Source organism: Zootoca vivipara, chromosome 1 (assembly GCF_965207765.1).
Source record: "Zootoca vivipara chromosome 1, rZooViv2.hap1.1, whole genome shotgun sequence".
Taxonomy (NCBI): domain Eukaryota; kingdom Metazoa; phylum Chordata; class Lepidosauria; order Squamata; family Lacertidae; genus Zootoca; species Zootoca vivipara.
This window is the reverse complement of record NC_142582.1, coordinates 29189468-29216204: the sequence shown is the minus strand read 5'-3', so window position 1 is coordinate 29216204 and position 26737 is coordinate 29189468. Positions and strand designations below refer to the sequence as shown.

The window sequence follows — 26737 nt, the reverse complement described above, 5'->3', positions numbered from 1 at the left end:
CTGTGGTACATAAACTGGAGGCGGGGGCAAAAGAGTAATTTAGAGAGGCAGGCATACACTTAGAGTTAGGAAAAGGTGCTTCTGAGCACATCCTGCCCCCCCAGGAATGTTTTTACTACTTGAACTGAGCTTAACAGTCATTTTCTATGAAAATCCATGCCTAGCTTTTATCCAAGCATTCTTCATTTCAGCTGACGAATTAAGGAGGGAGAAGGTGTAGATTGGAAGTTTGGTCAGGTGTGGAAGATCCTACTCCCAAACACCATGACATTAAGATAGAGAACGGGGAGTGGGCTGTGATAGGGAGGGGAAGAGAAATGAATTTGGTGTTGAGCAATCTTCCCTAATATCCGTCTGGGTGCCAATCTTCTCTGCATAACAGTGTGCTTTGCTTACAATCTGCCAAAAACCAACCACCATATACTGTTGCCCTTTCTCCACGCATTAAGAACTTCTCTAATTCAGTAGGGCTGCAGTCCCGTAAAGTCAGTGTCACAGCTTGCTTCTGAGATGTGCAGAAGATTGCACTGTTGGGTTGCAATCCTACAAGCTCACCTGTTGTTGTTGTTGTTTAGTTGTTTAGTCGTGTCCGACTCTTCGTGACCCCATGGACCAGAGCACGCCAGGCACTCCTGTCTTCACAAGCTCACCTACATGAGATTTAATTCCCAGAGTGCTTCCAGGCGGGGACTTAATTTGCAAACGGGCCACTGGGGTATTTATATTGGGATAAATACGGATTAAAACGCTCTTGTGTGTTGTAGGGTGGGATGGGAGATGCAGTGTACTGTAGTAGTATTCTGACACCTCTAAAACAGCCGCGTGGACCCTGCACCATTTAATTCAACGGGTCTCACCGACCTTTACAGGTAGAACCGCCCGCGCGCGCACCCCCCCCCCGGGAGTCATCCCAGCAAGTGACGTTCGTCATACGTCACACGCCCCAAGGGTAAGTGTGGCCCCACCCACAAAACCACAAAAGCACCGGCTCTTCCGCTTTCCCGGCAGCCTCCGGGCCCCTCCTCGCCACACATCGACCTCACCGGAGATAGTCACGAGATAAGGTGGGGTGGAGAGCGTTGTATGTGCGTTGACGCTATTTAAGGCTCCTGCTCTCGCGAGAGCAGTTTGGTGAGAAGCTCGCGGCGAGTCGGGGCCGTTGGCTCGGCGGTGATTGGCAGGCGGCGCTGGGTGGCTCCTTCCCTTCCCTCGACTCGGCGTTAAAGCGGCCGCCATTGTCGGATCAGCCAGCAGCTGGAGGAGGAAGCAGAGTCAGAGAGCGGCAAGCGGCGGTGAGCAGCTTGTGTCTCGCGTTCCGTGTCTCGTCTGGTGGGGTGTGGGGGCGAGGTGGGGGCGGTGCTCCGTGTCGGGGCTGGAGGCGAGGGCCCCCGTTTCGAAGCTGGAGTCTCCATCTTGTGTGAGAGTGAGTCGGCAGGAGCCCTTGGCCCAGTTCTCGTTTTCCCTTGTAGGGCTCTGAGGGACTGGCCTGACCCTGGAAACATCCTCCTTATCCAGCAGTCTTGATGGCTACGTATGCAGAAAATAAAAATAATTCCTCTCGGGCAGGCGAACCTTTTTTCCTTTTCAAATGCTTCCCAGCCATGCAGTCGAGGAGGTGAACTGGAAATTCTCACAGGCTTTCGCCCCATAAGTGTGCCAAGAAAAAAAAAGGGACGGGAACATGCAGACTCGTATTACTGGTTTTCAACTGTAGCACCGTAAACATAACATAACAACAACAACACACGGAGTACATATTAATTTGCATTGCCGGTTGCAAAAAGTAACAGTAGGGAAAGATACGCAACTAAGTTCATTGATTTAATTAGTCCTCTCCATAGAGATACATGTGTTATAGGGGTTGGCAATAACTATGCAGCCTCTAATACCGCCCCCCCAAACCCTCGACCTGTTGTTAGGACATGCAGTACTTGTGCTTGTTTCCGTTTTTCTTCATCACCAGGTTTGTGTCTTGCACTTGCTTCCAAGGTGTGTACCTGGTGTTATTCACTATGTTATCCATGTATCAACTCTGTGACATAGGTAAGGCTGAGAGTGATGATGGGCGTTGGAATTGAGGTCCAGGTCTCCCTAGCCCATTTCCAGTTCTGCATCCAGTGCATCCCTTAGTTTCTTAGCAGCATTTTCTCGTCTTTGATTACTTATGTCGAATAAATGCTCTGGAACAGGCTTTGACTGATGTAGCCTTTACGACATTGCCTTTCTCTTCCTCAGCTATGTCCCATGGGGCAGCTTGACACAGATTCTGGGGCTGCTCTGATTTCCCCCCCAGAAGCTAATGGAAAGATCCTTGTTCTAGTTTCTCCATTTCCCTTTTCTCGTGTCCCATTGAGTGGCACTTTGCTCCCACATCCTTGCAGACTGATTCCTCTTCTGCAAGGGGGTTACAGAGGCCATTGACCTAAAATTGTCAGCAGCCTCACAGGGCTGCAAATTTTACATGCATCTGCATCACTTGGTGAAGTTGCCCACAGATGACTACTGTGTCACCATTGAAAAAGTATTGTGTTTAAGGTGGCATAAGCTGATAAACCTTGGGTTGTGGTCTTTACTCAGAAATGGCTTTTAATATATGAAAATCTTGATGTTGCAGTGATGAACATGAATGTATAATTTGTTCTGTATTTACTGCAGTTATGTAATGTAACATTACTCCCCTGTTTAGGACATCCAGCTCACACTTTAAAAGTGGCCTGAGAGAACAGTAAGTTTTGTTTCCTGCAGCCCATCCCGAATTAGTGCTAAAATTTGGAGTAGTGCAATCTTACTGGTAAACAGTTAGTTTAAACTGCAAGGAACTAGATCTGTTTTCAGTAACTGCTTTGACTAAGTTTGCTCGAGTAATGATGTTTGTCGTATGTGGGCATGTTCGTATTTGCCATGACTCGAGGATGAGAAGAATCCCTACATTGCTCCAATATGGCTGCAGTGACTTAATGGAAGTCTTGATGTTACATTGTTGTTGTTGTTTAGTCGTTTAGTCGTGTCCGACTCTTCGTGACCCCATGGACCATAGCATGCCAGGCACTCCTGTCTTTTACTGCCTCCCGCAGTTTGGTCAAACTCATGTTCGTAGCTTCAAGAACGCTGTCCAACCATCTCGTCCTCTGTCGTCCCCTTCTCCTAGTGCCCTCAATCTTTCCCAACACCAGGGTCTTTTCCAGGGAGTCTTCTCTTCTCATGAGGTGGCCAAAGTATTGGAGCCTCAGCTTCAGGATCTGTCCTTCCAGTGAGCACTCAGGGCTGATTTCCTTCAGAATGGATAGGTTTGATCTTGCAGTCCATGGAACTCTCAAGAATCTCCTTCAGCACCATAATTCAAAAGCATCAATTCTTCGGCGATCAGCCTTCTTTATGGTCCAGCTCTCACTACCATACATCACTACTGGGAAAACCATAGCTTTAACTATACGGACCTTTGTCGGCAAGGTGATGTCTCTGCTTTTTAAGATGCTGTCTAGGTTTGTCATTGCTTCTCTCCCAAGATGTAGGTGTCTTTTTAATTCTGTGACTGCTGTCACCATCTGCAGTGATCATGGAGCCCAAGAAAGTAAAATCTCTCACTGCCTCCATTTCTTCCCCTTCTATTTGCCAGGAGGTGATGGGACCAGTGGCCATGAGCTTAGTTTTTTTGATGTTGAGCTTCAGACCATATTTTGCGCTCTCCTCTTTCACCCTCATTAAAAGGTTCTTTAATTCCTCCTCACTTTCTGCCATCAAGGTTGTGTCATCAGCATATCTGAGGTTGTTGATATTTCTTCCGGCAATCTTAATTCCGGCTTGGGATTCATCCAGTCCAGCCTTTTGCATGATGAATTCTGCATGTAAATTAAATAAGCAGGGAGACAATATACAGCCTTGTCGTACTCCTTTCCCAATTTTGAACCAATTAGTTATTCCAGATCCAGTTCTATCTGTAGTTTCTTGTCCCACATAGAGATTTCTCAGGAGACAGATGAGGTGATCAGGCACTCCTATTTCTTTAAGAACTTGCCATAGTTTGCCATGGTTGACACAGTCAAATGCTTTTGCGTAGTCAATGAAGCAGAAGTAGATGTTTTTTTGGAACTCTCTAGCTTTCTCCGTAATCCAGCGCATGTTTGCAATTTGGTCTCTGGTTCCTCTGCCCCTTCGAAATCCAGCTTGCACTTCTGGGTGTTCTCAGTCCACATACTGTTGAAGCCTGCCTTGTAGAATTTTAAGCATAACCTTGCTAGCGTGTGAAATGAGCGCAATTGTGCGGTAGTTGGAGCATTCTTTGACACTGCCCTTCTTTGCTCCTTTGACTATTTGCTCCCTAATAATTTCTACTCTTGTGATGTTTTCCCCAAGACGGTCTTCTTTGTCTCAGGATGAGATAATTGCTAAACTGCAGATGTAAAAATTTTCCCCTCAGCAATTGCTTAATTAGATATGTTCTGTATGGAACAATGTGTGTTGCAAGTAGGTCTAAATCATCACGGCTGTTCAGTGTTGCAATAGTTTTTTGGAAGCAATATTGCAGGGAGGAAGTTAGGGAAGTTCTTAGAGCCAGCATCAATACCAGTGTTTTGTTGGTAAGCTGCAACTTTCTTTGCTGCAACTTCACTTTACCATCTTCAGAATCTGTTTGCCATGTCCTTTTCCTGCCATTGTAAACAGGGAAGGAGGTTGGCTTCTTTAGCTGGATATAGAGTTGCTTAGTTAAAGAGAGAGTTTTGTTTCCTTTTCCCTCCAGTTTTTACTTGGCTGGGGCCAAACTAAACATTATGGCAGCACGAGTGTGGGTGGGGTGGGAAAGATATTTTTATCCCAGTTGGGGTTACATTCTGTTTTGGAGACCACTGGGATGAAAATATAAGGGCAAAGCAGTTTGGTGAAGCACAGTGGTGTCCAAATCTTTTTCAAAGAAGGCCAGATTTGATGAAGTGAAGGGCCATGAGAGCTGACCAGAGGGCCAACCAATGTTGTTTACCTTTTTAAAAAGACATAGTAACTTTTAAATGGCAGCACTAAAATAGCAGTTCAGCAGAGGAAAAATGTTTAAAATGTAGTCATTGCAGAAGCAAACATAAGAAAAAATACAGTTCCTTAGAGTAAAACACAGTATGCAGAAAAAAAATCATAAATATATAGATTGAACTCCAGCTTTGAGCACACTGCATCTCTTGTTTGAATTTCTGCCCATCTAGTCCTCATCTAGTTTGGATTGGCGCACGGAAGCAGTCTTGGGATAACTGAGTACCTGATCTCATTGCCCAGTTTCTGTGAACTGTGGCTATGTTATTTTAACCCTGGCTTGAATCCTAAACAAAACATTATCTAAAAAAAACATTATCATGTGAATACAGCATGAGGTTTCATTACCTCAGACAAATATGCATGTTATGCCTTAAACTTTAGAGTGGAAGGTTATATGTGTATTCTTAACATAACCAAAAAATAAGAATGAGGAAGGTACTGAGGCCAGAAAAAGGAAGAAACTGGGTAGATACAACTGAATGTGCTCAAACCAGAAGGGCCTGCCTGATGAAACTTACACTGTGTGCACTTGCATACAAAACCATCAGTTATGACTTTTCAGAAGTTGACGGAAGAGTAATAGGAAGGGAGGAGGGGGCAGTCATCTTTTTAAAATATGCAAAAGGGAACCTAGGCAGATCATTACCATTTTTTGACAACTGTTGCCTGATGTAAATATGTTGAGTGAGCAAAAAGAATTTACCTTTGCAGTATAGCACACACTTGGCTTCTGATTGACTTTGGTATGTACAAATGTTAGCTTACTATGTGTCTAGGGCTGTGTTGTGTTGGCATACTAATGCTCCATGTGTAATGGCCATGGGTTGCATTTAAGCAAGACACTAAGCATGTGCAATGATTCTCAGGAAGTTCTTACAGTCTGAATGTGCAGTAATAACTGTACGTGAGTTAGAAAATCACAAAAAGCTCATTCTCACAAAGCCAGGTGAACTTGTCTGTGCACATTTGTGAGTTGATGGAGTACTGAAACAGCTCTGTGTGCTTGATTTTTCTTGTTTTTTTATTATGAAGTAAGCTACATTTCCACTCTGTTACAGACAGTGTATTTACTTTCAAGGCTGTATATCTTGTAAACAGCTTTCGAAATAGTTAATTTATTACCAAGGCTATATGAGCTTCTTCTAGATAGCCAGGTTAATAACTTTATTAGAAGGTAGCAGGTGCTCAGTATTGACCTTCCTGAAATTTTATTATGATACTTCAACATGTATGACTTTTCTACTCTTGCATACCACACATTTCAGAAATGCCAGCTTCTTTAGGTTTACTTCTAGTAAGTGCTCCCTTGTAGTTTTTAGCTGTGACTTGTCAAGCTTTGGCTAGATATGTACAGTATTTGTTACTCCAGTTCTATGAATAATGTCATCAGATGGGAATGGTCGTCATTTTTCTGATCAGCAGGTAAAACTGTATAGTAAACTGGAACCTCTTTGCCCCAAACTGAAACTACTGTGACATTAATTCCATGGCCACTTGTGCAATTTGGGGTGTTGTTCTTAAAGCCCCCAAACTTCTACTTGTGTTGTGTCTCTTCAAAAAAGTTCAGCAAGTGTTATAGCATTGTCCAGACTTGGATTTTGTTTCTGTTTAGCGATTGTAAGAAGGCAGTATCCATTACAGTGGACAAAATGATTAAGAGGCTGCAGTTTATTTCCAAGTTTCTGAGATGTATATACTTGCTTTGTACTTAGATTTAACCTTAATTTGTTGATCCTCAGGTTAGTGTACAAACATTTGTGCAAAGCTTGCTGTTACAAGCCATATGAATTCTAAATTTATAACTTGTATTGTTGTATTACTACAAAGAATATGCTCCATTATCTAATTGGAAATATAAATATTTTTTTCATATTGCATAGAATATGGAATCAAAGCCACCAAGAATTCCAAGGAGGATATCCACTCAGCCATCCAGTTCTCAAAGTGCTAGGACAGGAGCAGGAAATGGAGGAACCAGTTTAACTGACTCATATCTTACAAGAGAATCTTCACTGAGATTGGAACCTGGATGCCAAGTAAGTAGTATTTGATGGTGATACAGGCTGCATTCAGCTTCCGCTTCTGAGTTTCTGCTCAAGAACAAATTAGTGGACTTATTTGCATGAAAAGGGGATACCTTGCTATGTAAAAGAACTTTAACTAATCTGTTTAACATGTTAAGATATGATCATGATAAGGTGTCCAAACACATCTTCTGAAGCCTTGATAGATTTATTTAATACCAGAAATTCTGTCACTTGGCAGTTTATGAATGACACAGATCTCTTCATACTGATTAAACCTGGTCTATGCATTAGTCTTTTATACAGATATTAATGGTAACTTTTTATATTAGAACAGTGTTTCTCAAATGTGGGTTCCCTAGCTACTGTTGGACTACAACTCCACTCATCCTGTCAGGGGGACTCCCTATAGGGAGCCTCCCCCCATCATCCTGACCAGCACTTCGCCCAGCGAGAGCGGTAGCAGCAGGGCAGGAGGAAGTGGAATGGAGGAGGGAAGGCTCAGCGAGGTATTGGAGCCCTTGCACCGCTCCAGCCAACAAGTGGAGGAGGGAAGGCTCAGCCCCAGCACTGCCCTAGCCAACAAGTAGAAGAGGGAGCACAGCCTCTTCCGGTGCCTGAATTGAGGCGTGCGCCCAAACGCAGGGTTGGAGGGCGGCGTTTCGGGGTGCCCAAGCTTTTATGCTGGCCCAGAAGTAGAAGGGTGCCATTGCTGGATTCTGCGAGTGACTAGGAGGTCATGTTTTCTGTTATCTCTGCACTGTAAATAGTATGCACAATAAAACCCTTAAAGACAGAGCGGACTGGAGCGTCTTTACTCGGGAGTAGCCGCAACAATCCTCTGACACATCCCATACCACTGGCCCTGCTAGCCAGGGATGTTGGGAGTTGTAGTCCAACAACAGCTGGGAACCCAACTAAAAGTGCAATTCTCAAATGCACAAATCCTTTGTCTTGGACAAAGGAGCCTGAGTGACATAAAGTGTAAAAGAAGAAAAGAAAAAGGGGAATGAAGTTTACCGCTATTAGGCCTATAAAAAGTATGCTTATTGGTTTTGGATATCACGCATATCACAAGGAAATAAATAAAAAGTGGAATCTGTTTTGGTACTGACATTTTGTTAGCTTGATTGTCACATCAAAATTCTGAAAATAAGGTTTTGTGGAAAACAAGCACAAATCCTGCACACCTTTTTTAGAACGGTAAGTTTGGTTAAATTAGTCTAAATCTCCCTGAGTATTGTAACTGCAGTGGAAGGACAGGCTATGCATTTTCTAAATAATTTTTTAAAAAATCTGAACAAAGCATAAGGGCTACATTCCTATCTTTACTGGCTACTTTATAGGAATAAGCTTAATTTTTATATAACATTAACTGTAGTAGGCATGCAAATCATGTATATCTTCTCCCTCACAGGATGGGTGAATTAATGTGGGGTAAGGTAGGTTGGGCTATAATCCCAAGGGGTATTGGGGCAGAGATAAACCTTATTTGCCAACTCAAACACTGAGATGACCTGTGCTTTGTGGCAGACTTAACCTAGCTCCATCACAATGATGTACAAATAACACCTTTTAATTTTTTCCATATTGGTGCATGCCATTTAGTCTTCAACAATATAATGCTGTCCCTGTTACTGGGTAGTCCATTGAGAGACCACATGACCATCTCTGAGTGCAAAGCTCACTGAGTTCATTCTATGACCCACACTTTCCAGTTCAACATATAAGCATTCTTTCTGCCACTTATATTCCTTCCCCACCAGATGGATGGACTTCCTACAGGGCAAATGCAACACTTGTAGTGCATGCTAGGTATTTGGTAATAAGTTCTTAGTAAAGAAGATTGGCTTGTTTCCAAAACTTCACAGTACAAGCAAGCAACTGCTGTACTGCTGGGAAAAAGCTTATTTTTTCCAATTGCCAATATACTGTCCATGTTGCGAACATAATGTCCATAATTAGAATATATATATATGTGGCCTTGGAATTTCTCTTTCAACTTTACTTTTCTGTATTCTGTATGTGTAGAAAGCTAGACTACATAGTGCAGTATTGCTGTTTTAAAGCATTATCCTAAAACAGGGTTTGGCTTCAACTGAAAAGCGGTATTGGGAAATTTTGTAGGTGCTGTGTTTTAACTATCTTTTTTGAAGAATTAGCAGAATTAAGCATCTAAATATAGAAATGCTTGAGGCTATTTTAAGCTTTAGCATTTCTCTGTTAAGAGTAATTTATAAAACAAGGATTTGGGCAGGGATTATAGCCCTTTCTCAGTTTGTTTCCAGTAGATTATATAAGCAGGAATTCTTCTGTGGGAATGTTCTTAAGACTGTCCCAGACACTAAAGTCAAAAGCAGCATTTTGAATTTGGTCTGATAGTATATAGGCAATTACTGCTGTTGCAACAGTGCAGGGTTTAAATAAGTGTTCCTTGTAATACCTGTCAAAAGATAGTTCTGGTTATTGTAGCCGATGAAGTTTTGAAGTCATTTTCATGGACAGCCTATTTAAAGTTCATTGCAGAAGTAAAGCCTAGAAATTATAAAAACATGTATCAGGTTAGCAAGTTCAGCTGCATATCTTGTAATATTCTATTGGAATTTTTTGAGAGAGTGATCCATGAACAATAGTGATTATTAGGTCTTCAATGAAACACATAACATACTTTAGCTGACAAGTTGTTTGAATAACTTAAAAGTTACGAAGGGTGGGATATTGAAAATGAATGTTCAGAGTATCAGAAATGTCAGAAAGTGGCCCAAATGAAATGTAAGATGGACAAACTTTGCCTGGCTTAAACCATCTTCCATTTAAGGGCTTCTGGAAAGGCAAACGTGAGGAAGGAAGAGAACTTAATAGTTGCTGTCATACTGGATAGCTCTTCCTCACAAGGGATTGTCCTGGACTGTTCCTTACCCAACGTACACTCCGATCCATTTAAATATTGTGTTGGTACTGTTGACCTTATATGTACAGGTACCATGTTCCTGGTGTGGCATATAAATTTTATTTATTTATATTACTATTTATTCTTTTATCCCACCCATCCTTCTGAAGGAGCTTCTATACAAATACAATTAACGCGGAATAATAAAAAAACTAGTCTAAAATAAATATTTTTTAAAATGCAGTACAGCAAAATGCCATTGACTGTACTATAAAACTGCTCCAAATTAGCTCTTGGTTGCCAGTATATCATTGTTAAGCACACCAGCATTGCTGTACTCCCAGCCACAGGTCCCTGGCAGGCTAATGTTGCAGTTAATTGCAATTCCATTTATTTGTGATGATAGATATGCTTTGCATATTTTCTTTTATCCTGTCTGGCGCAATGTTCAAACCAGCCTCAGGCAGTAGTCACCATGGTGATACACTGTTAGCAAGAAATTCATTCCTCTTAGTCTAACAGAATCTAGTAGAGTAACAGTACATAACTGTCAGGTAAGTAAGTACGCCAAACTAACACCCAACATTTGCAGCTTTTAAATTGATAGCTTGAGTTCATTTTTGAAGATTTCCATTCTTGGACTAAAGTACAAATCCTACTGGGACACATTCATTTGTGATATATATTTAGTTGTGGTATATAATAAATCTATAAAAGTATTCACCCTTCCTCCAAAAAAGTACAGGAGTTACTTCACATTATCCAAAGTGTAATACTCTGGATACAAACATAGCTTTTATGTACTTATTAAAATCATAAGGATGGTAAGGATGGTAGCCATAGATGGAACTCAACTTGATGTCTTGAGAATATGTAACCATATTACTTTGTAGGATTCTACTCGGTTGCATAGTTCCAGTAGAGACTGGGCAATTGGAGAAAGAGAAGCATATGAAAGCCCCTGGAAGCTTCCAGCTTCATCTCCAACTCGCTACTCAGGAACACTTGATCGTCCATGGTCTGGAAGATTGTTGGGAAGCAGAAACAGACTGGTAAGGGCTGTTTGTGTCCTCAATCTTTATTTTAATTTTTTTTCTAAGTCTGCAATAGTTATTTACTTTACAGTCACATTAATCTAATTTCTTGTAAGTAAGTTTCAAAGAAACATGCAAATGTTATCAGTTGTCTAGTTTTGTTTTAGGCTGCAGAAATGTAGGAAACGGAGATCTTAGGAAACTGAGATGCCTAGAATTGCATTAGAAAAATCCAAGCATCTGTGGTTAGCCATTATGGGCTTTGTAGAATCCTGTTTTGCCAATTTCCCCCACAAATTATTTAGTTTTTGCCTAACAACTTTTCCTGTAATATTTTGCCCATACCCATTGGGTATGGAAGCTCTGCATGTGTTCTCACCTGAAGAAGCAGTTAGATTGGCAGACATGAGAGAAGGCATTCTTGGGGTGGCCTTCAAATACTGTATGGAGATGAATTACAGCATTTTATATGTTATTTCCTGCAGTGGAAAGGTGATTTGTTTTCTTAGTTTTGTTCAGGAAATGTTGTTGTTTTCTTTTTCTTTTTCCAAAAAACACTCTACATTGTAACAAACTGCAAACTTCACTTTTTCAGTACAGTATCTGCATTCAGTCTAGAAGTTTCTAACTTGCTCTGTGAGTTACATTTCTGTGTAAGTGCTAGAGAGCATTTTGTGAGCAGAAAGCAGGGAATGGGGTGGAAGAAATGAAGGGAAATTAAGGATGGGGACATGTGTCTGCAGCCGCCTTGAGTCCTTGTCAGGGAAAAAGGTGGGATATAACAACAATAGCAGCAGCAGCAGCAACAACAAAAATCCTAACATAGAGAAACGTAATAAAAAAATAAGCACACAATTATAGATTCACAAGCATATTTATATTTGATATAAATAGTACTAAATTTATTTTAATGAGTTGTCTTTATTTCCCACTCTGAGACCCCAAATTAACTATTAATTTAGATTAGGATGTATATCCTGCTTTAACCATCACAAAGTGGCTTCCAAAAGATAAAATATGAAACCACATAGCTATTACAACAAAATAGAATACTGTACATAGAAAAATGCTTAACACCAGCCGAGAGACATCCTAAAAGCTCTGCACAGCTTTGACAAAACAACACTACTGCTGCAAATGCTTTGTTGCTAGTAGATGAAAACCTTTCCCTTGGTGATGGTACCTTATAATTCTTCAGATTATTTTAAAATGGAAGGTGGGTGAAGATGGTAACCGGGGGAAAGGCACTCCTACTAAATTCAGGATTTAGGCTGCAGTCATTTAGGTTGCAGTTCTGTACACCAAGGGTGGGGATCGTATGACCCTTCTGATCTTGCACTATTAACTTCCATCATTCCTAACCATTGGGGTTGAAGAAAGCTGGAGTCTTAACAACATTTGAACTTCCACAGGTTCTTCACCCCCTGCTGCTATACATACTTGCCAGGAGAAGCCTCACTGAACTCTGTGAGACTTTTACATGAATAGACATGCTTAGGAAAGTACTATAAAATTTGACGCAGATTCAGCCTAGAATCAAACCAGCAGATAAAAAGAGCAGGTGTTAACAAAGGTGACACCTGGTTCTGCACTATGGCATTCTGTGTCTCATGACATTTTAAGGGGCAGCCGCATGAATGCATAAATTAAAATCTGAGAAGATTTCAGAGCATGTAAGACAGTAGCTTCTGAATGTGAAAATGAATGATAGGTTAATAACAGTTTTAGGAGAAACTGCTAATTGAACTGTTTTCTTTAAAACCTGTTGAACTGTGCTAAAGGGATTGTGTATATCCTTGAGAATGGATCTAACCATGTTGTCTAAATAATAAGAAAAAACCTTTTAACTAGTATTACTTAACTGTGAATAGAAATATCAAATCCTGTATTTCTGGTTGTTGGACTTGGAGCCCTTTGCACCATCTCCGATTCTGAAGCTTGTTCCCAAGCCATTAAAAAGAGGGAGGGAAGATCACCAATAGGTATTAGACTTATTTTTAATACTTTTAAGGGTAAGCCTGCTCTTTCTCAATCTCATTCATACAAGCCCTTTTCATTATATAACCCAAGCATTTCACTTTGATTTGATTTAATATTCTGCTAGCTTATTTTTTTAAAGCCCAGTATTTTGCAGAAAAGTAGTAACCTTTCAAAACATTGTTTGTAGTCTACATCTTCATCTTCACCTCTTACATCTTCTTGGTTTGGCGAATCTGAAAGAACTCAGGGATCATATTCTTCAAGACTGCATAGCCAGCAACAGGATACTGATTCTAAGAGACCTAAACTTTCTTATACATCTACCTCTAGTGTGAGAAATAATGGTTTAAACACAGTTTCAGGTAAGTGATGTGCTAAAAGGTATAAAATGATGTGTATTTATTTTGTTTTATACTGAAGCTAGCTTCTTGCTATCCATGCTCTTACACAAGAACAGTTGTCTTGTAGAAACTTAAAAATTAACAAATGTTATGGCTTTTTGTGGGGTTGAGTCTATTTCATCAGATGCATATAGCATCAGATACAGTGGTACCTCGCAAGAAGAATGCCTCGTGCAACGAAAAACTGGCAAGACAAAAGCGTTTTGTGATTTTTTTGGGTGACTCGCAAGGCGAATTGTTCTATGGCCGTGCTTCGCAAGACGAATAGGGACGCATTACAGTAAAGTCCCTTCTGCTCGCTGCCCTTGCAGCGGTGCCACGCTCGCCCTCGGGGATCCGCTGCCGTTGCCAGCCCGGGATCGGCCCCTCAGCGATGCCACACGCTTTCTCCCGCTTGCCCTTGGGCCGGCCCGGGATCGGCCCCTCAGCACCACCGCCGTACGCTTTCTCCTGCTCGCCCCACACTCTCACTTTCTGCCGCTGCTTTCCGCTGATCAGCTGAGAAGCGGGTACAGTACTGAGTGTGTGTGTGTGTGTGTGTGTGTGTGTGTGTGTGTAGGCAAGACGAATAGGAATGCAATAATCAAATTTCAATGCATTCATATGGGAAACCGTGCCTCGCAAGATGGAATTTTCGCAAGATGAATCGACTCGCGGAACGAAATAATTCCGTCTTGCGAGGTACCACTGTAAAATATCTATTTGGGGCAATGAAATACATATACGGTAAAGCTTTTATTCCACAACCAGGGTTTTTAGTATAAAGTAACAATAACAATATTGTTGTGCATAGTTTTCAGAAGAGAGAAGTGTATTCCAATCAGGCCTAAGAACACAGCAGTAAATATTGTGTGTTTCAGACTTTTATTAAGGAAGCAAGAATACATATGTTTTTCACTTTTTGGTTTTAGATTCCCCATGGAGATATAGCGATGTACCCAGATCTTCATCCATGGTACTTGGATCATTAGGAACTGAACTTGCAAGAGAGAGGAGAGAGCTGGAAAGAACAGAACCATCTATTAGCAGTCTTGTGGACTGTAGTCACAGAAATGGTGACTTCTCATCTTCATCATGTATGTTATGTATTGGAAACTTCAGAATGTTTCATTCCATTTATTAGGTTCAGTGTATTATCTGTTTTTGCTTAGATGAAGACACTGTTCTTGGCTCACATGGCAGGATAGAAATTTCAGGGGGTTTATAATGTTGCTAATTGTGAATGGCAAAGTTTTACTTAAAGAATCCTTACTGGTTGAATGTATTGGGCCAGTTTTTTTTAAATCTTAACCTCTAGTCACGTAACTAGTTTAGGCTAATAAAATAGCATTTTTGAACGGTACTAAGGCTTCCTCGTTGTGCACTGTCTCCGTCCTAGGTTTGGGGGCACATTTGGAATTTTGAGAAAGTGCTGAGGGTGCCAGTCATAAAATGGCTGCTGCCAAGGGTGTGGCCTCTTTAACACAAAATAGGTGTCACATCCAAAAAAGTAGAATAATAAAAGAGATGGGGGGTAGGAATGGTTCAAATTTGGTCAAAACCATTTCAAAAACTTAGTTCTTTTCCAGAAATGTTAATTCTTGGTGCCTCTGTTGTCTTTTGCTGGTGTGTTGCTGTAGAGAAAATAAAATATAACTGAACCCAGGAGTAATTTTGAATTGCTACAGCCAGCCATATATGTGTATAGTCACAAATAAAAAGACATAGTTAATGCTGGCTGGCGGCTGTTGTTGTTGTTGTTGTTGTAATATTATCTTAATGGAATAGAAAAGAATAGAAATACACAGAAAATAAACAAACTTACCAGAGTAGTAGGGACAGTTGCTACTGCATACTAACTTCTCAAATGGTGGTTGTGAAAATAAAATGGGCAGGGGCAAGGCTGAACCAAGTATTCTGTCCTGAATTTCTTGGAAGAAGAGCAGGCTAAAAATGCAATATATCAATATAATCAACCATGTTCTAAGCAAGACCAAGGGTTGTAGCTCTAGCATACTTACATGCCAGTAAGCCCCACTAAATTCAGTGGACTTATTCTGAGCAAAGATGCATATAATTGGGGTCTAGTTAAAAATGCACTTCTTGGGCTCTAGTTAATAATAATCATATTTGGTTAGTCTTATCTGCATAGCAGTATTTTACAGTTGACTTTTTTGTGATTCTTATTATGGTAGATCTTCAGGAAAGATATCCTGCTTCGTATGCACAGGGAGCAAGACCAAAAGAGAACTCACTGAGCTCTTTGAGGCTGAACACATCCATGAACCGCCAGTTGCCTTCTGAACATCAGTCATCATTACTCTCTAGAGACCATAGCTGGAATTCAAGATCTAACTATGTCCCAAGAGAAGTAGAATCTTCTGAAAGAAATATACAACCAGAGTTTACCCTTGGTGCCATGAGAAGTGGAAGCGGTTCCTCAAACAGTTCCGAAAGAGTTATGCCATCCCAAAGGTCACTGAGTGAGCCTCCTGCAGATACTGAAGGAAGGCGAACAACAAGACAACTGTTGTCTCGTTTAGCTTCTAGTATGTCATCAACATTTTTCTCAAGAAGGTCTAGTCAGGACTCATTGACTTCAAGACCAATAGGTTCTGAAGATTCAACTGTTCCAAGAGCTCATTCTTCTACCCAAGCTAGTGCTACTAACACAGCTACAACTTCTGAAGGCACAGAAGGGCAGACTCCTGATGTTTCTCAGGGATTTAGCTTTCTTAGAAGACGATGGGGCCTGTCGGGTGTTTCATCAAATCCTAGTTCTGATTCAGAAGCTGAAAGTTACAGACCTGATTCTGAAAGTAGAAATTCAGGTTCTTGGCTATCATCTTCCCTGAGGAACAGGTGCACACCTTTGTTTTCCAGAAGACGAAGAGAAGGAAGAGATGAAACTGCAAGAACCTCTACCTCTGAAACACCAGCTAGATCACTGCATCTTTTCAGAAGAAGAGAACCTGGTGGGGAGGTATCTCTTGAAGCACAAAGTGAATCCCTCAGGCCTGCTACCAGGCCACCAACACCTGCAGTACCTAATGGTGCTACATCTGTTGCCTCTGGGCCAGATTCAGTGCATGGAAGAATAAATTCAGGAATATCAGGAATGTTTCCTGGTTCTCTCTTCCGGTTTGCAGTGCCCCCAACCCTGGGGAGTAATTTGTCTGACAATGTTATGATAACTGTCGATATTATTCCTTCAAGCTGGAATCAGCCTGATGGACAAGATAATGACAAGTCAAAAATACCATCCTCGAGAGACCCTGAAAGGCTTCAAAAAATTAAAGAGAGGTAAAAGCACTATTTATGTAGCTTTTTAAATTAGTTATAAAACTGATACCATGTACCAAGAGATCTTCAACTTTTTTTGGGGGGGGGATGTTGGTTTTGATCCTAAATTGCTCCTCTGTTTTATTTGGAGTGGGCGTGGGGTTTTCTGCCAACTTGCCTTCATCTGCAGCCCTGCACACTATTCTTAATGCTCAGGAGCAGACTTAGGGGATGTGCATGGGGCTGTAGATGGAAGAGAGGGCAGCAAGTCTCATTTCGTGAATATCACCTCTGTTTTGTTCATGCAAGGAAAGTTAGGATCCAAGGCAATGTTCCAGGAGATGGTATACACCCCCCCCCCTAGTTAATGGTCTCTCTTCAGTGCCATTAATAACTTGGGTTGGGGAAAACTTCGTGATTGTCTTACATGTGAATGTGATTCAGTTAATGCGTTAACATGTGAAAAGTGTATTCCAAGTTTTTTCCTGCATAATAACTGTTTCCTCTTACTTAGCCTCCTTTCCGAGGACTCTGAAGAGGAGGAGGGAGACTTGTGTAGAATTTGTCAGATGTCATCTACTTCTGCTACTAACGTCTTAATAGAGCCATGTAAATGCACTGGAAGTCTGCGCTATGTTCACCAGGAGTGTATGAAAAAGTGGCTACAATCCAAGATTAACTCAGGTAAGGCAGCTCCTTTGAAGGACAATATTTTTTCTTTGCTCCTGAGTTGCTCTTCCGTGGACTGAAGGCTTGATGCAATGGGGGCTTCAAATACCTACGTACGTTCCTGTTTCTGTGTATATATGACCATAGAGACATACTACACTTTTTATGCTAGGGCGTTGCCAACCTTTTTGGATAAGAGGGCATATTTCAAATTTTGAGAGTGTTGTGGGTACAAGTAACAAAATGGCCTCCATGGGGGCGGGGCATAACAACATGGCCGCCATTGGGACATGGCTTAGCATAATGTTAGATAATAGTCATATTGAAGCTTTTCACATAGTTGCATTTTCAGACTATAAAATGCTTAACCTGTTTAATTTGTTACTGCTATACAACTGTTAAAGGCACAGGAACCCTGCCTCCCCTCCCTTGCCAACCCATCCAAAGTCTAGGCTGCCATCCTGTACCCGCTTACCTGGAAGTAAGCCCCATTCTGAGTAGATGATGTATACAATTGTACTGCATTGAACTATATAATGAATTCTTCATGAGTGCCTATTCCTTAGTTCCTGCACAGCAGGAGACATGCCTAAATCTCTTTGAAGAGTTTTCACATTTGTCTTTTGCGGGGAGAGGAATTTTGCAGAAAATAATTTATAGGGTCTATTTAATCTCAGATGAACCCCTCACAGGAAAGATGGATCCTGGTTGTTAGAGGAAAAAGAAGGGCAATTTATGGTGATTCAAAGGACTAGAAATTAAGACAGAAGCGGGGAAATTGCATTAAAGGAGGAGGGGAAGATTTGCAATTATTTAGGACCTGAAGGATTTCTATTCATTTACCAATCACAACTCTGACTTCATTGGCTAAAACCACTGACAGGTGGGAGCAACCAGGCTGAGTCATTTCACAGAAATTGGCTTGGAAGAGTGCCTGTGCACTTTTTTGTAACATTTTCCTGGAAGGGCTAGAGATGTACTTTTTTAAAAAACGAAAGCTCAGAGAGTCTGGGGCTCTTTGACCAGTGAAGGACTTTGCTAGCACTGTGTTAGCAACCTGCCCCCTCCCCTTTATGGTATACTTTATATCAGTGGTCCTCAACCTTGGGCCTCCAGATGTTTTTTGCCTACAACTCCCATGATTTATTTTTTATTAATGGCTCAGTTATATAAACAAGGATAAAACTTTCTTCCTGTTCGTTAGTGTGCTTTCATATGCCCAGTTGACTCAAGAATGCCTTCACTCTGAAACAAAAAGTGTAACTCCCTTGTTCCCTCAGGTTCTTCACTGGTAGCAGTAACTACTTGTGAGCTGTGCAAAGAGAAGCTGCACCTCAATCTTGACAATTTTGATATCCATGAGCTTCATAGAGCACATGCAAATGAACAAGTTAGTATATTTTGGCTAATTTGGTAAGTGTCAGTTTTGTGCTGTGATTCGGGACATTTTTTCTAGAAGAAAATATCAGTTCAGGTCAAATTTGATACTGAATTTTTGATTTTCCAAAATAAATCATAAACTACATTTGTTATCTACAATGCCCATTTAGAATAACGTTCTGTCATATGTGTGTATATCTTGGGCTGTGTGTCTGTGTTCTAAATTTTTAATTTTGGGGAGCAGTAACTCAGTGATCATCTGCCTTGCATGCAGGCAGTTCTGCCTTCAATCCTCAGCATCTCTAGGTAGGAATGGAAGAGACCCCTGCCTGACAACTTGGGAATGCTGTTGCCAGGCAGTGACAATGCTGAGCTAGATGGATCCTGTGGTCTGACACAGTGTGGGGCAGCATCCTATGTTCCTAAGACACAATGCAAAACAAAATAAATGGGAAGCCAGAATGAACTTCATTGATAAAGTGACCTCACTTGCTAAGTGGTTCAAGATAAAAGTTGGGATTATGGAATAGCAGAAACAAACTGTCTTCTGACAGTGACTGCAATTTTGTCTCAAAAGATGTCTATAGGATGAATTCTTAGTAATATGTCTGTGGAAGCGCTTGTACCCAGTGGTCCTCCTTCCTCCACACTGACTGTCCCTCATTAAGTCTGAAGGGAGAGTGTAGTTCACCTGAATGCTATCACAATCCTCCCTGCTCAGTGAGAGATTGTGTAGACTTTCTAATAACAGGGAGGATTTTCAGTCTGAAGCAAAAAGTGTTACGTACTTGCAGTTCCATTTCCCATTCTCTATGCGGAAGGTCAAGGGAGGAGGTGATAGGACCAGGCACCATTAATGAATATCTGAGTAGGCTTTAGACCAGGGATCAGCAAACTCTTTCAGCAGGGGGCTGGTCCACTGTCCCTCAGACCTTGGGGGGGGGGGCGGACTATATTTTGAAAAAAATATGAACGAATTCCTATGCCCCACAAATAACCCAGAGATGCATTTTAAATAAAAGGACACATTCTACTCATGTACAAATATGCTGATTCCTGGACCGTCCGCGGACCGGATTTAGAAGGCGATTGGGCCGCATCCGGCCCCTGGGCCTTAGTTTGGGAACCCCTGCTTTAGACGCACATGGAGGGCAGTGCTAGGTTTCCATTGATAAGGAAGGAGACATCAATGGGGCATTAGTCATAAGCAGTAATTTTATAAAATAGGCTTAGCAAGAGGCGCTAGGAGAATTTTTAAAGACAAGGGGTAGATCTGAGAACTTTTTCGGGGGGAGGTGTTGAAAGGCCAACAAATGAAATTACTAGTGTCTTTGACAGAATCCTCCGTTAACAGGTATACACTTGTGCATCTTTCTAACCAATATGCAGATGAAACCTTTTTGTGTCTCATATTCATTATTATATAAACACCAAGTTTTATTAAGCGCCAGTATAAGTTTTATAAATGTATAATATGTTTTGCTTCTGTTTTTTAATACTTTGTTTATTTGAATCATTACATTTAATTTAGATTGGAGTTTGAGTTTTGGATATTTATCAAGGGCACCCTTTGTTTCGCAGAAAGGAGCCCCAAAGACTTCCTGTTTTTAGTGTGGCTCTGTTTTCAATTTTCTCAAAATGTCTACTTAAGTATAGAATTAGTCATTTTAGTGAGGTGTTGATTTACTTGGAAGAACTATCTTTACAAAACAGTTTCTTTAAAAGTGCAATCATGTTAAGATTGGAATCTTTGGTGGATATTAAGCAATAATGCTCCTGCATGTGCTGGGATAAAATAATCAGTGTAAAACAGCACTCATTGTGCATTTAAGACAACTTAAATGTTTGACTTGATGATACCCTCTCTCTCCAGGCAGACTATGAATTTATCAGTTCTGGGCTTTACCTTGTAGTATTGTTGCACTTGTGTGAACAGCGCTTTTCAGATATGCTGGGAACTACAAGTGAGGCCAACACACGTGTCCGGGTAAGTAAGTGGTACGAACAGCTTCTGTGACAGAAGCAGATTGTGACACTTGTTGAAGCATGTTTTGATACTTTATCAAATTTTGTACTGGTCAGAATCAAAAGCCACACTCCCAGCTGGGGCTTTCTGCTAATTTCTGCTGCAGTCTCATGCCCCAAAGCTGCTCATAAAGGTCTGAATACCCTCTGGAGATGTTATCTAGGAAATGCAGCCATGTATACATGTTCTATTGGCACAAGTCCTTCCTGCTTGCATATGGGGTTCTAGTTATTTCCTAAAGTACTGCTTAACAAACAAACCCACACACATTGGAGAGGTTAAATAAGCATTGGGTGCTATCTGATTGTAATTTTAAAGTTGCTTAAGAGTACGTTAAGGCAGTGTTTCCCAGCTTTGAATCTTCTGCTGGACTCCGTTCTTCTCCAGCCAGCACTACCACTTGTTCAGGATGATGAAAGTTGTAGTCCAGCAACATCTGGGGATCCATGGATGAGAAAAGGCATATAGCAGGAGTGGGCTACATTCCCTTTGGAGTAATGTCTCTGGGTTTGTGTGTCACATGCTGAGAGTAGGTGGGACCAGAGCTGACTAATCTGGAATAAAGGCTGTCCTGCATCTATGACTATCTCAGATAAGAATTCTCAGTAAGACCCACTGGGTTTTATATAAAAAAAATTCCTTCCAGTAGCACCTTAGAGACCAACTAAGTTTGTCATTGTTATGAGCTTTCGGGTCTCAAATTGGTATATTTGTTTTGTTTTTGTTTTTAGTGCAACAGACACACACAACCACTAGTCATGCAACTAATAACTTCCTTGCTTTACACACATTTATGGAAAAGAAGATGTTCTTGAACATCTGGGAATAAAAATACTACCAGCTCTCACTGATTTATTTTTGCCAAATAAAACACTACTCCAAATTATTCTGAAATTGCATCGAAAGAGAAAAAAAGGAGGAACTGATGGGGTGGAAGAATGGGGCAGCTTCAGGGGCATTGGGGGCCATATAAAATGAGGCTGGGGGCTGCATGCAGTCCCTAGATTGCAGGTTGGCCACCTGTACTGGGACATTACTGGTAAAGGAAAGCGGAGGATAAGCATAACCTCCATGAACATGCATTAATTTTTCTATTCTAAAAAGCCTCACATCCCTAGTTGGGCTCATGAGCATCATTGTAGTTGCCCTTTTTTCCAAACTACGAAGCCCCATGCAGCCTCTGCTTGTAGATAAATTGCCCCATTGTCTTTTCTATCCACTTTCCAGCCCTTGATACCTTTTTTGAGCAGACTTTGTTATATTTTTTTCTTCATTGACCAATAAAAATCCCTAGAAATGTGCCTGTTTGGGAAAGGATTTTATTTTACCCTCCAGCAAAGTCCTCTGGATGGCTGGTGCCATCAGGATTGACTAAATATGCAGGAGTTGATGACGACTATCTATGCAAGTTTTTCTCAACACCCACTCCTTCCTGAACAAGGAGTTTCATCTTCCTAATGATAAATTTCATTCTGTTACAATTGTAGTACTTAAGCAGATTTTCTTGCACTCTTGCTCATTCAAAAGGTGTCCTTGACAAGTATTCAAAAAACCCAAATCCAGTCATTCTAAATAATTGTTCTAGTTTTGGGTCTGAAGATCTGCATGTATTTCTGTGAACTAAAGACAGTGCTCATCTTGTCTATATAGTAAACTAGACTGAAACTTGCAAGTAGGTTTACAGTCAACATATGTCCATTTTTAAGGCCTAGCTCATACAGTACTTTCCCATGCAATTAATAACTTCTGCATTAAGAAACTTAACGTGAATTGTTGGGTCAGTTTTAGCCATGCACATTCCCACATTTTTGTGAAGAAACTTACGTGTGAACTTGTGGGTCACAGATACAGATGGTGTTTCCTAGGCCTTTTTAAAGCTTCTGCAATTATAAGTATAAGTTAACAGTGTTCCCTTCACCCCCTTGGCTTAGCTCACATGTTTTTCTATAGGTGTGCATTCATGGGGATAATTGGGACTATTCATTAGCAGGATAGACAAAAGAAAGTATTATACACAGCACATAGTTATTCTGTGGAATCTGCTTCCACAAGATGTAGGGATGGACTAGGCTGTGCCCTACCTCCACTACTGGAGGCTGCATGCCTCCTACCACCAGTTGCTGGAAATCCCATGGGTATCTGGTTGGCTACTGTGAGAACAGAGTGCTGAACTACATAAGCTATTGGCCTGATGTTGCAGACTGTTCTTTTTGGGAAAACTTAAATTCTTCAATGGCATATACTGTATATATGCTTTGGGGTTTATGAATTGTTTTGCAGGCCTGCGGTGATTTACAACTTTTAAAACTACCTTCTTTTTGTATTATTTCCAGTTTATTAATCTTGCAAGGACTCTTCAGGCACACATGGATGATATTGAAAGTAGGTGGCTTCTGCTTGTTTTAGTTTCATTTCGTTATCTTGAGATGTATAATGCTAAGTACTTGGGCTGATGTGCAATTTTCACGCAGCTGTGATGACTAGTATACCTAATAAAACCAAAAGGGAGAACAGTCCATTAAAAGCACTCATTCTTGACTGGATTGGTCCCTTAGCAAGACCAGTCTGAATGAAGACAAACCTCTTACCGTCTCAATCTGACTTTCAGGTGGACGTTAGGAATTTGTCTAGCTGTCTCCTAAGAACAATGTCTGCCTCCGAATAATGTGATCAGGTTCTCAAGAGTGTGTACTTTTATAATGACATCTTAAGTAACTTGTAGAGAAGTGTCCTTTAGAGGTAACTATGTTTTAGGGAAGGGATGCTGCTTTGTAGGTGATGACTAACTTAGTCATGTATTTGACTTTCTGCTTCCATTTTGGACAGACTATGCATTAGCCAATTATACCACTGGTAGAATATCTGTAACTTACATTGCATGTTCCTAGGATGGTACATTACAGTAATCAGTCTCTAGTATGTATCTATGGTGAAGTGTTAGCAAGGAGGGCCTGAGATCTATAGTTGTTTTGCCATACAGTCTGTGGTGAACCCATTAGTGGATCAGCAAGAGGAAAAAGAGGTGAGCATTTACAGTTGTTAAACTTGAAGTTATTAGTAGTTTCTTGTTCCCTGTAAACCCTACAGCTGTACATTCCCATGCCCCCTTTTCTCTTCCCAATGAGTAGGAATCCCAATAGTCTTTGATACCAACTGAAGTTGAATTAGTCCAAGCTGTGTGCTTCTTTTGGTTCTGTTTGAGCTGATGAAACCCTGATTGCAGCAGAAGCCAGGAATTTGTGAGCTGGCTCGTAGAGCAGAATGTTTTCTTCGGTGTTTGTGGAGAAACTCTTGTATTTGTAGAGAGGAGAAAAATAGTATTTCCAGGAACCAGCTGCCTTTATTTTTCTCTTTCTTGAAGGTCTCATATGTTCTTATTTCAGCCCTGCTGCTCTCATGGAGCAACACTATCTATCCTCCTTTAACCAGTCTCCCAATAGTTGCTAATAATTTTGTTGCCCTCTTTAAATACCATTTTCTAGTTTGCTGCTCCTACAAGTATAGCTGTTTGGTATAATTTATTCTACTTAATGGATTTTTGCTTCCTTTTCAATGAATTTTGGGAATGTGTAGGCCACTGACACACTTTGGGTGGGAGCAACTGGTTTGGTAGCTATTTAGAAAATGTATTATACTTTAAACACAAGTGATTCAGTTAGACTCTTCCCCTATGAACTGCCCTGGACCCTGCAATCGTAATCAGAGGTCCTTCTGCTGCGTGTGCCACCTCCACGAGAGGTCTGGAGGGTGAAACATGAGAACAGGCCTTTTCTGCAGTGGCTCCCCACTTGTGGAATGCTCTCCCCAGGGAAGCTCACCTGGCACCTTCGTTACATATCTGTAGGCGCCAGGTAAAAACATTCCTCTTCTCCCAGGCCTTTGGCTAATTAAATAATCTATGGCCTTTTAAACTGGGGGGGGTATTGTTTTTGTGTGTTACTATGGTATGCATTTTGATGATTTTTTTATATTTTAAACGACCCTGTGATCCTTGGGTGAAGGACAGTATAGAAATTTAATGAAGAATAATTGTTTTGTAACTTTTCCTTTCTGAGGGACATGGATTTAACCTTTGTGTTTCAGAATGTCATTTATTGTTAACATAGTGCCTTCCATGTACATGTATATGTACCTCAAATGAAAGCAAAATCACACAGTGCATCGTACAAAGAGTTATATCCAGCATAATCATACTTTGAATAAATCCACATAAATAATTGACTTAAATTAGTGTGTGTTGATCTTGGTGAGTCTGCTCTGAGTATGACTTGTAGTTGGATAGAACTCATAGACTTCGTAGAAAACTTTGGACTGAAATGGTTAAAATAGAAACTAGGCTATTGTGGTGATTGGGAATTTAATTTCTTCTTAAATGTTGTTTAAAGGATACAATTAATGGGTACAAAAAAAGTATGATGGCCTTATTTTAACAAGTAAAAAAATAGGTTACCTTAGGACATTTCAGAAATACCTGACTTCTCTGATCATTTTCAATTTTTTCATCAATAAAATGTAAAGCTTTACCCCTACCCACACATTGGGTTTAAAATGCATATGCTTCAATTTACTTCATGGTGCTTATTAAATATTGATTTCATTTTAGCATAAGCACGTGTAGGTGTTTTTCCATTTTCAGTTCAAGAGATAAGATTGGTGTGTGGTTTTCAATTTAGGAAACATTCTATTGGGAAACAATTAAAATTACATATATGCTATGTTAATCATGTTCATGTTCAAATTAAAAATGGCTTCCTGTACCTTAAGAGTTGTAGAAAGGTTTTTGATTGGGTTGTCTACCTTCAGCAGCTTCTGACGATGATGATTCTGAAGATGGTGAACTCGACAGAACACTTGATGCTGCATAAATGTGAATGGAAGGACCGGATGGATACTCAACTGGCAAAGTACCATCAATATGCATTTGTTTTGTAAAACACACTGAATGCTATTAGATTTCTGACGCATTGCTGAATTCAAAAATTTGCTGTTGCACATTGGTATCGAGAGACCTGCAAGCGTGTTGTTTCTCCTTTGAGATTATGACATGTATGCCTTCTTCTAAAATAACAGATTTTTATGTGTAAGGCAAATGATTTCCTTTTGTATAAACTTCTTACAAGTAATCAGTTAAACTTCTGGAAAATGTTTCTCAACTTTTGCTCTTCTACTGGCTCTAAGTGGTAACATTAAAGTGTGTTTGCAAGTCATGGGGAGGAGATAGTTCTGTGCTGGCTTTCCGTTTTAAAACACCTTTGGGAAGTCTATTTTATTTTGCTTCCAGTGTTAACCAAGGTTGAGTGAGGGAATGAATGGGTTCTGTGAAGTTTCTAAGTTTTTCTTGAGGAATGTTTAACTCAAAGCAATAAATCTGCAAGGGGCTACTAATAAGCGTTAATTATGGCTTTTATAAGTATTGATTTTGAAACTGCTGATTATATTTGATAATATTGTGTAGACGTTCCAGTAAGGAATTGCAGCTGTAAACACTTGCATTTCAGCATTCCTGGAAGGAATAAAACTTATGGTTTAGAATCTTAACCAAGCTATTTATCTTAATGAACCTTTTTTAGAACCCACATTCACTGCTGAAGCACTGGTTATCAATGTGTTTTCTAGTGTTGTCACTTGTTTGTTAAATAAAAATTACAATGCATACGAATAGCCTGCCTTCTTAAAATACAGTAGATAATAGTGTACAACTTGTCTTCTAAATTGCAGTCTGCATTTAAGTTCTTTAAAATTCTGGGGAGAATTCAGCCTTGTGTTCTTCTGATACTTGATAGTTCTGTCTTCACAGGTCTTTCAGCTTGTCAAGACAGAACATCCTCCGCACCTTCAGGGAGAAAGGATTGGGAGTAGTGACATTGTGGGATGCTGCTCATTGTGTCACACACCATGGCCCATTGGTGTGAATGAAATTTAGCACAATATGCAGGTATATTGTCTAAAAAGCCACAGTTCCATAATGCAGCAGGTGTTGCAATATGAAAGGAACATTTGGAAGACAGGATGGAAGTGCCAGAATAAAAATCAAGAAAACTAATGTATTC

The 26737-nt window shown here is 40.5% G+C and overlaps 1 protein-coding gene across 13 annotated transcripts; it reads left to right on the top strand.

Moving 5' to 3' along the window:
• The first annotated feature begins 1206 nt into the window (after positions 1–1206).
• MARCHF7 (membrane associated ring-CH-type finger 7) lies at positions 1207–26342 on the top strand. Of its 13 annotated transcripts, none has more exons than XM_088676835.1 (12): positions 1207–1292; positions 6903–7058; positions 10830–10988; positions 13138–13312; positions 14263–14427; positions 15526–16633; positions 17127–17296; positions 18562–18671; positions 20535–20648; positions 23021–23069; positions 24391–24538; positions 25494–26342. In XM_088676835.1, the coding sequence occupies exons 2-12, from the start codon at positions 6906–6908 to the stop codon at positions 25498–25500; spliced, it is 2358 nt and encodes a 785-aa protein (XP_088532961.1). In that variant the 5' UTR covers positions 1207–1292; positions 6903–6905; the 3' UTR covers positions 25501–26342. The 13 variants fall into 13 exon arrangements, with proteins under 13 accessions (XP_088532961.1, XP_088532954.1, XP_088532998.1 ...); XM_088676828.1 differs by having other exon boundaries at positions 25491–26342; XM_088676839.1 differs by lacking the exon at positions 1207–1292 and adding an exon at positions 2692–2725.
• Positions 26343–26737: the final 395 nt, after the last annotated feature.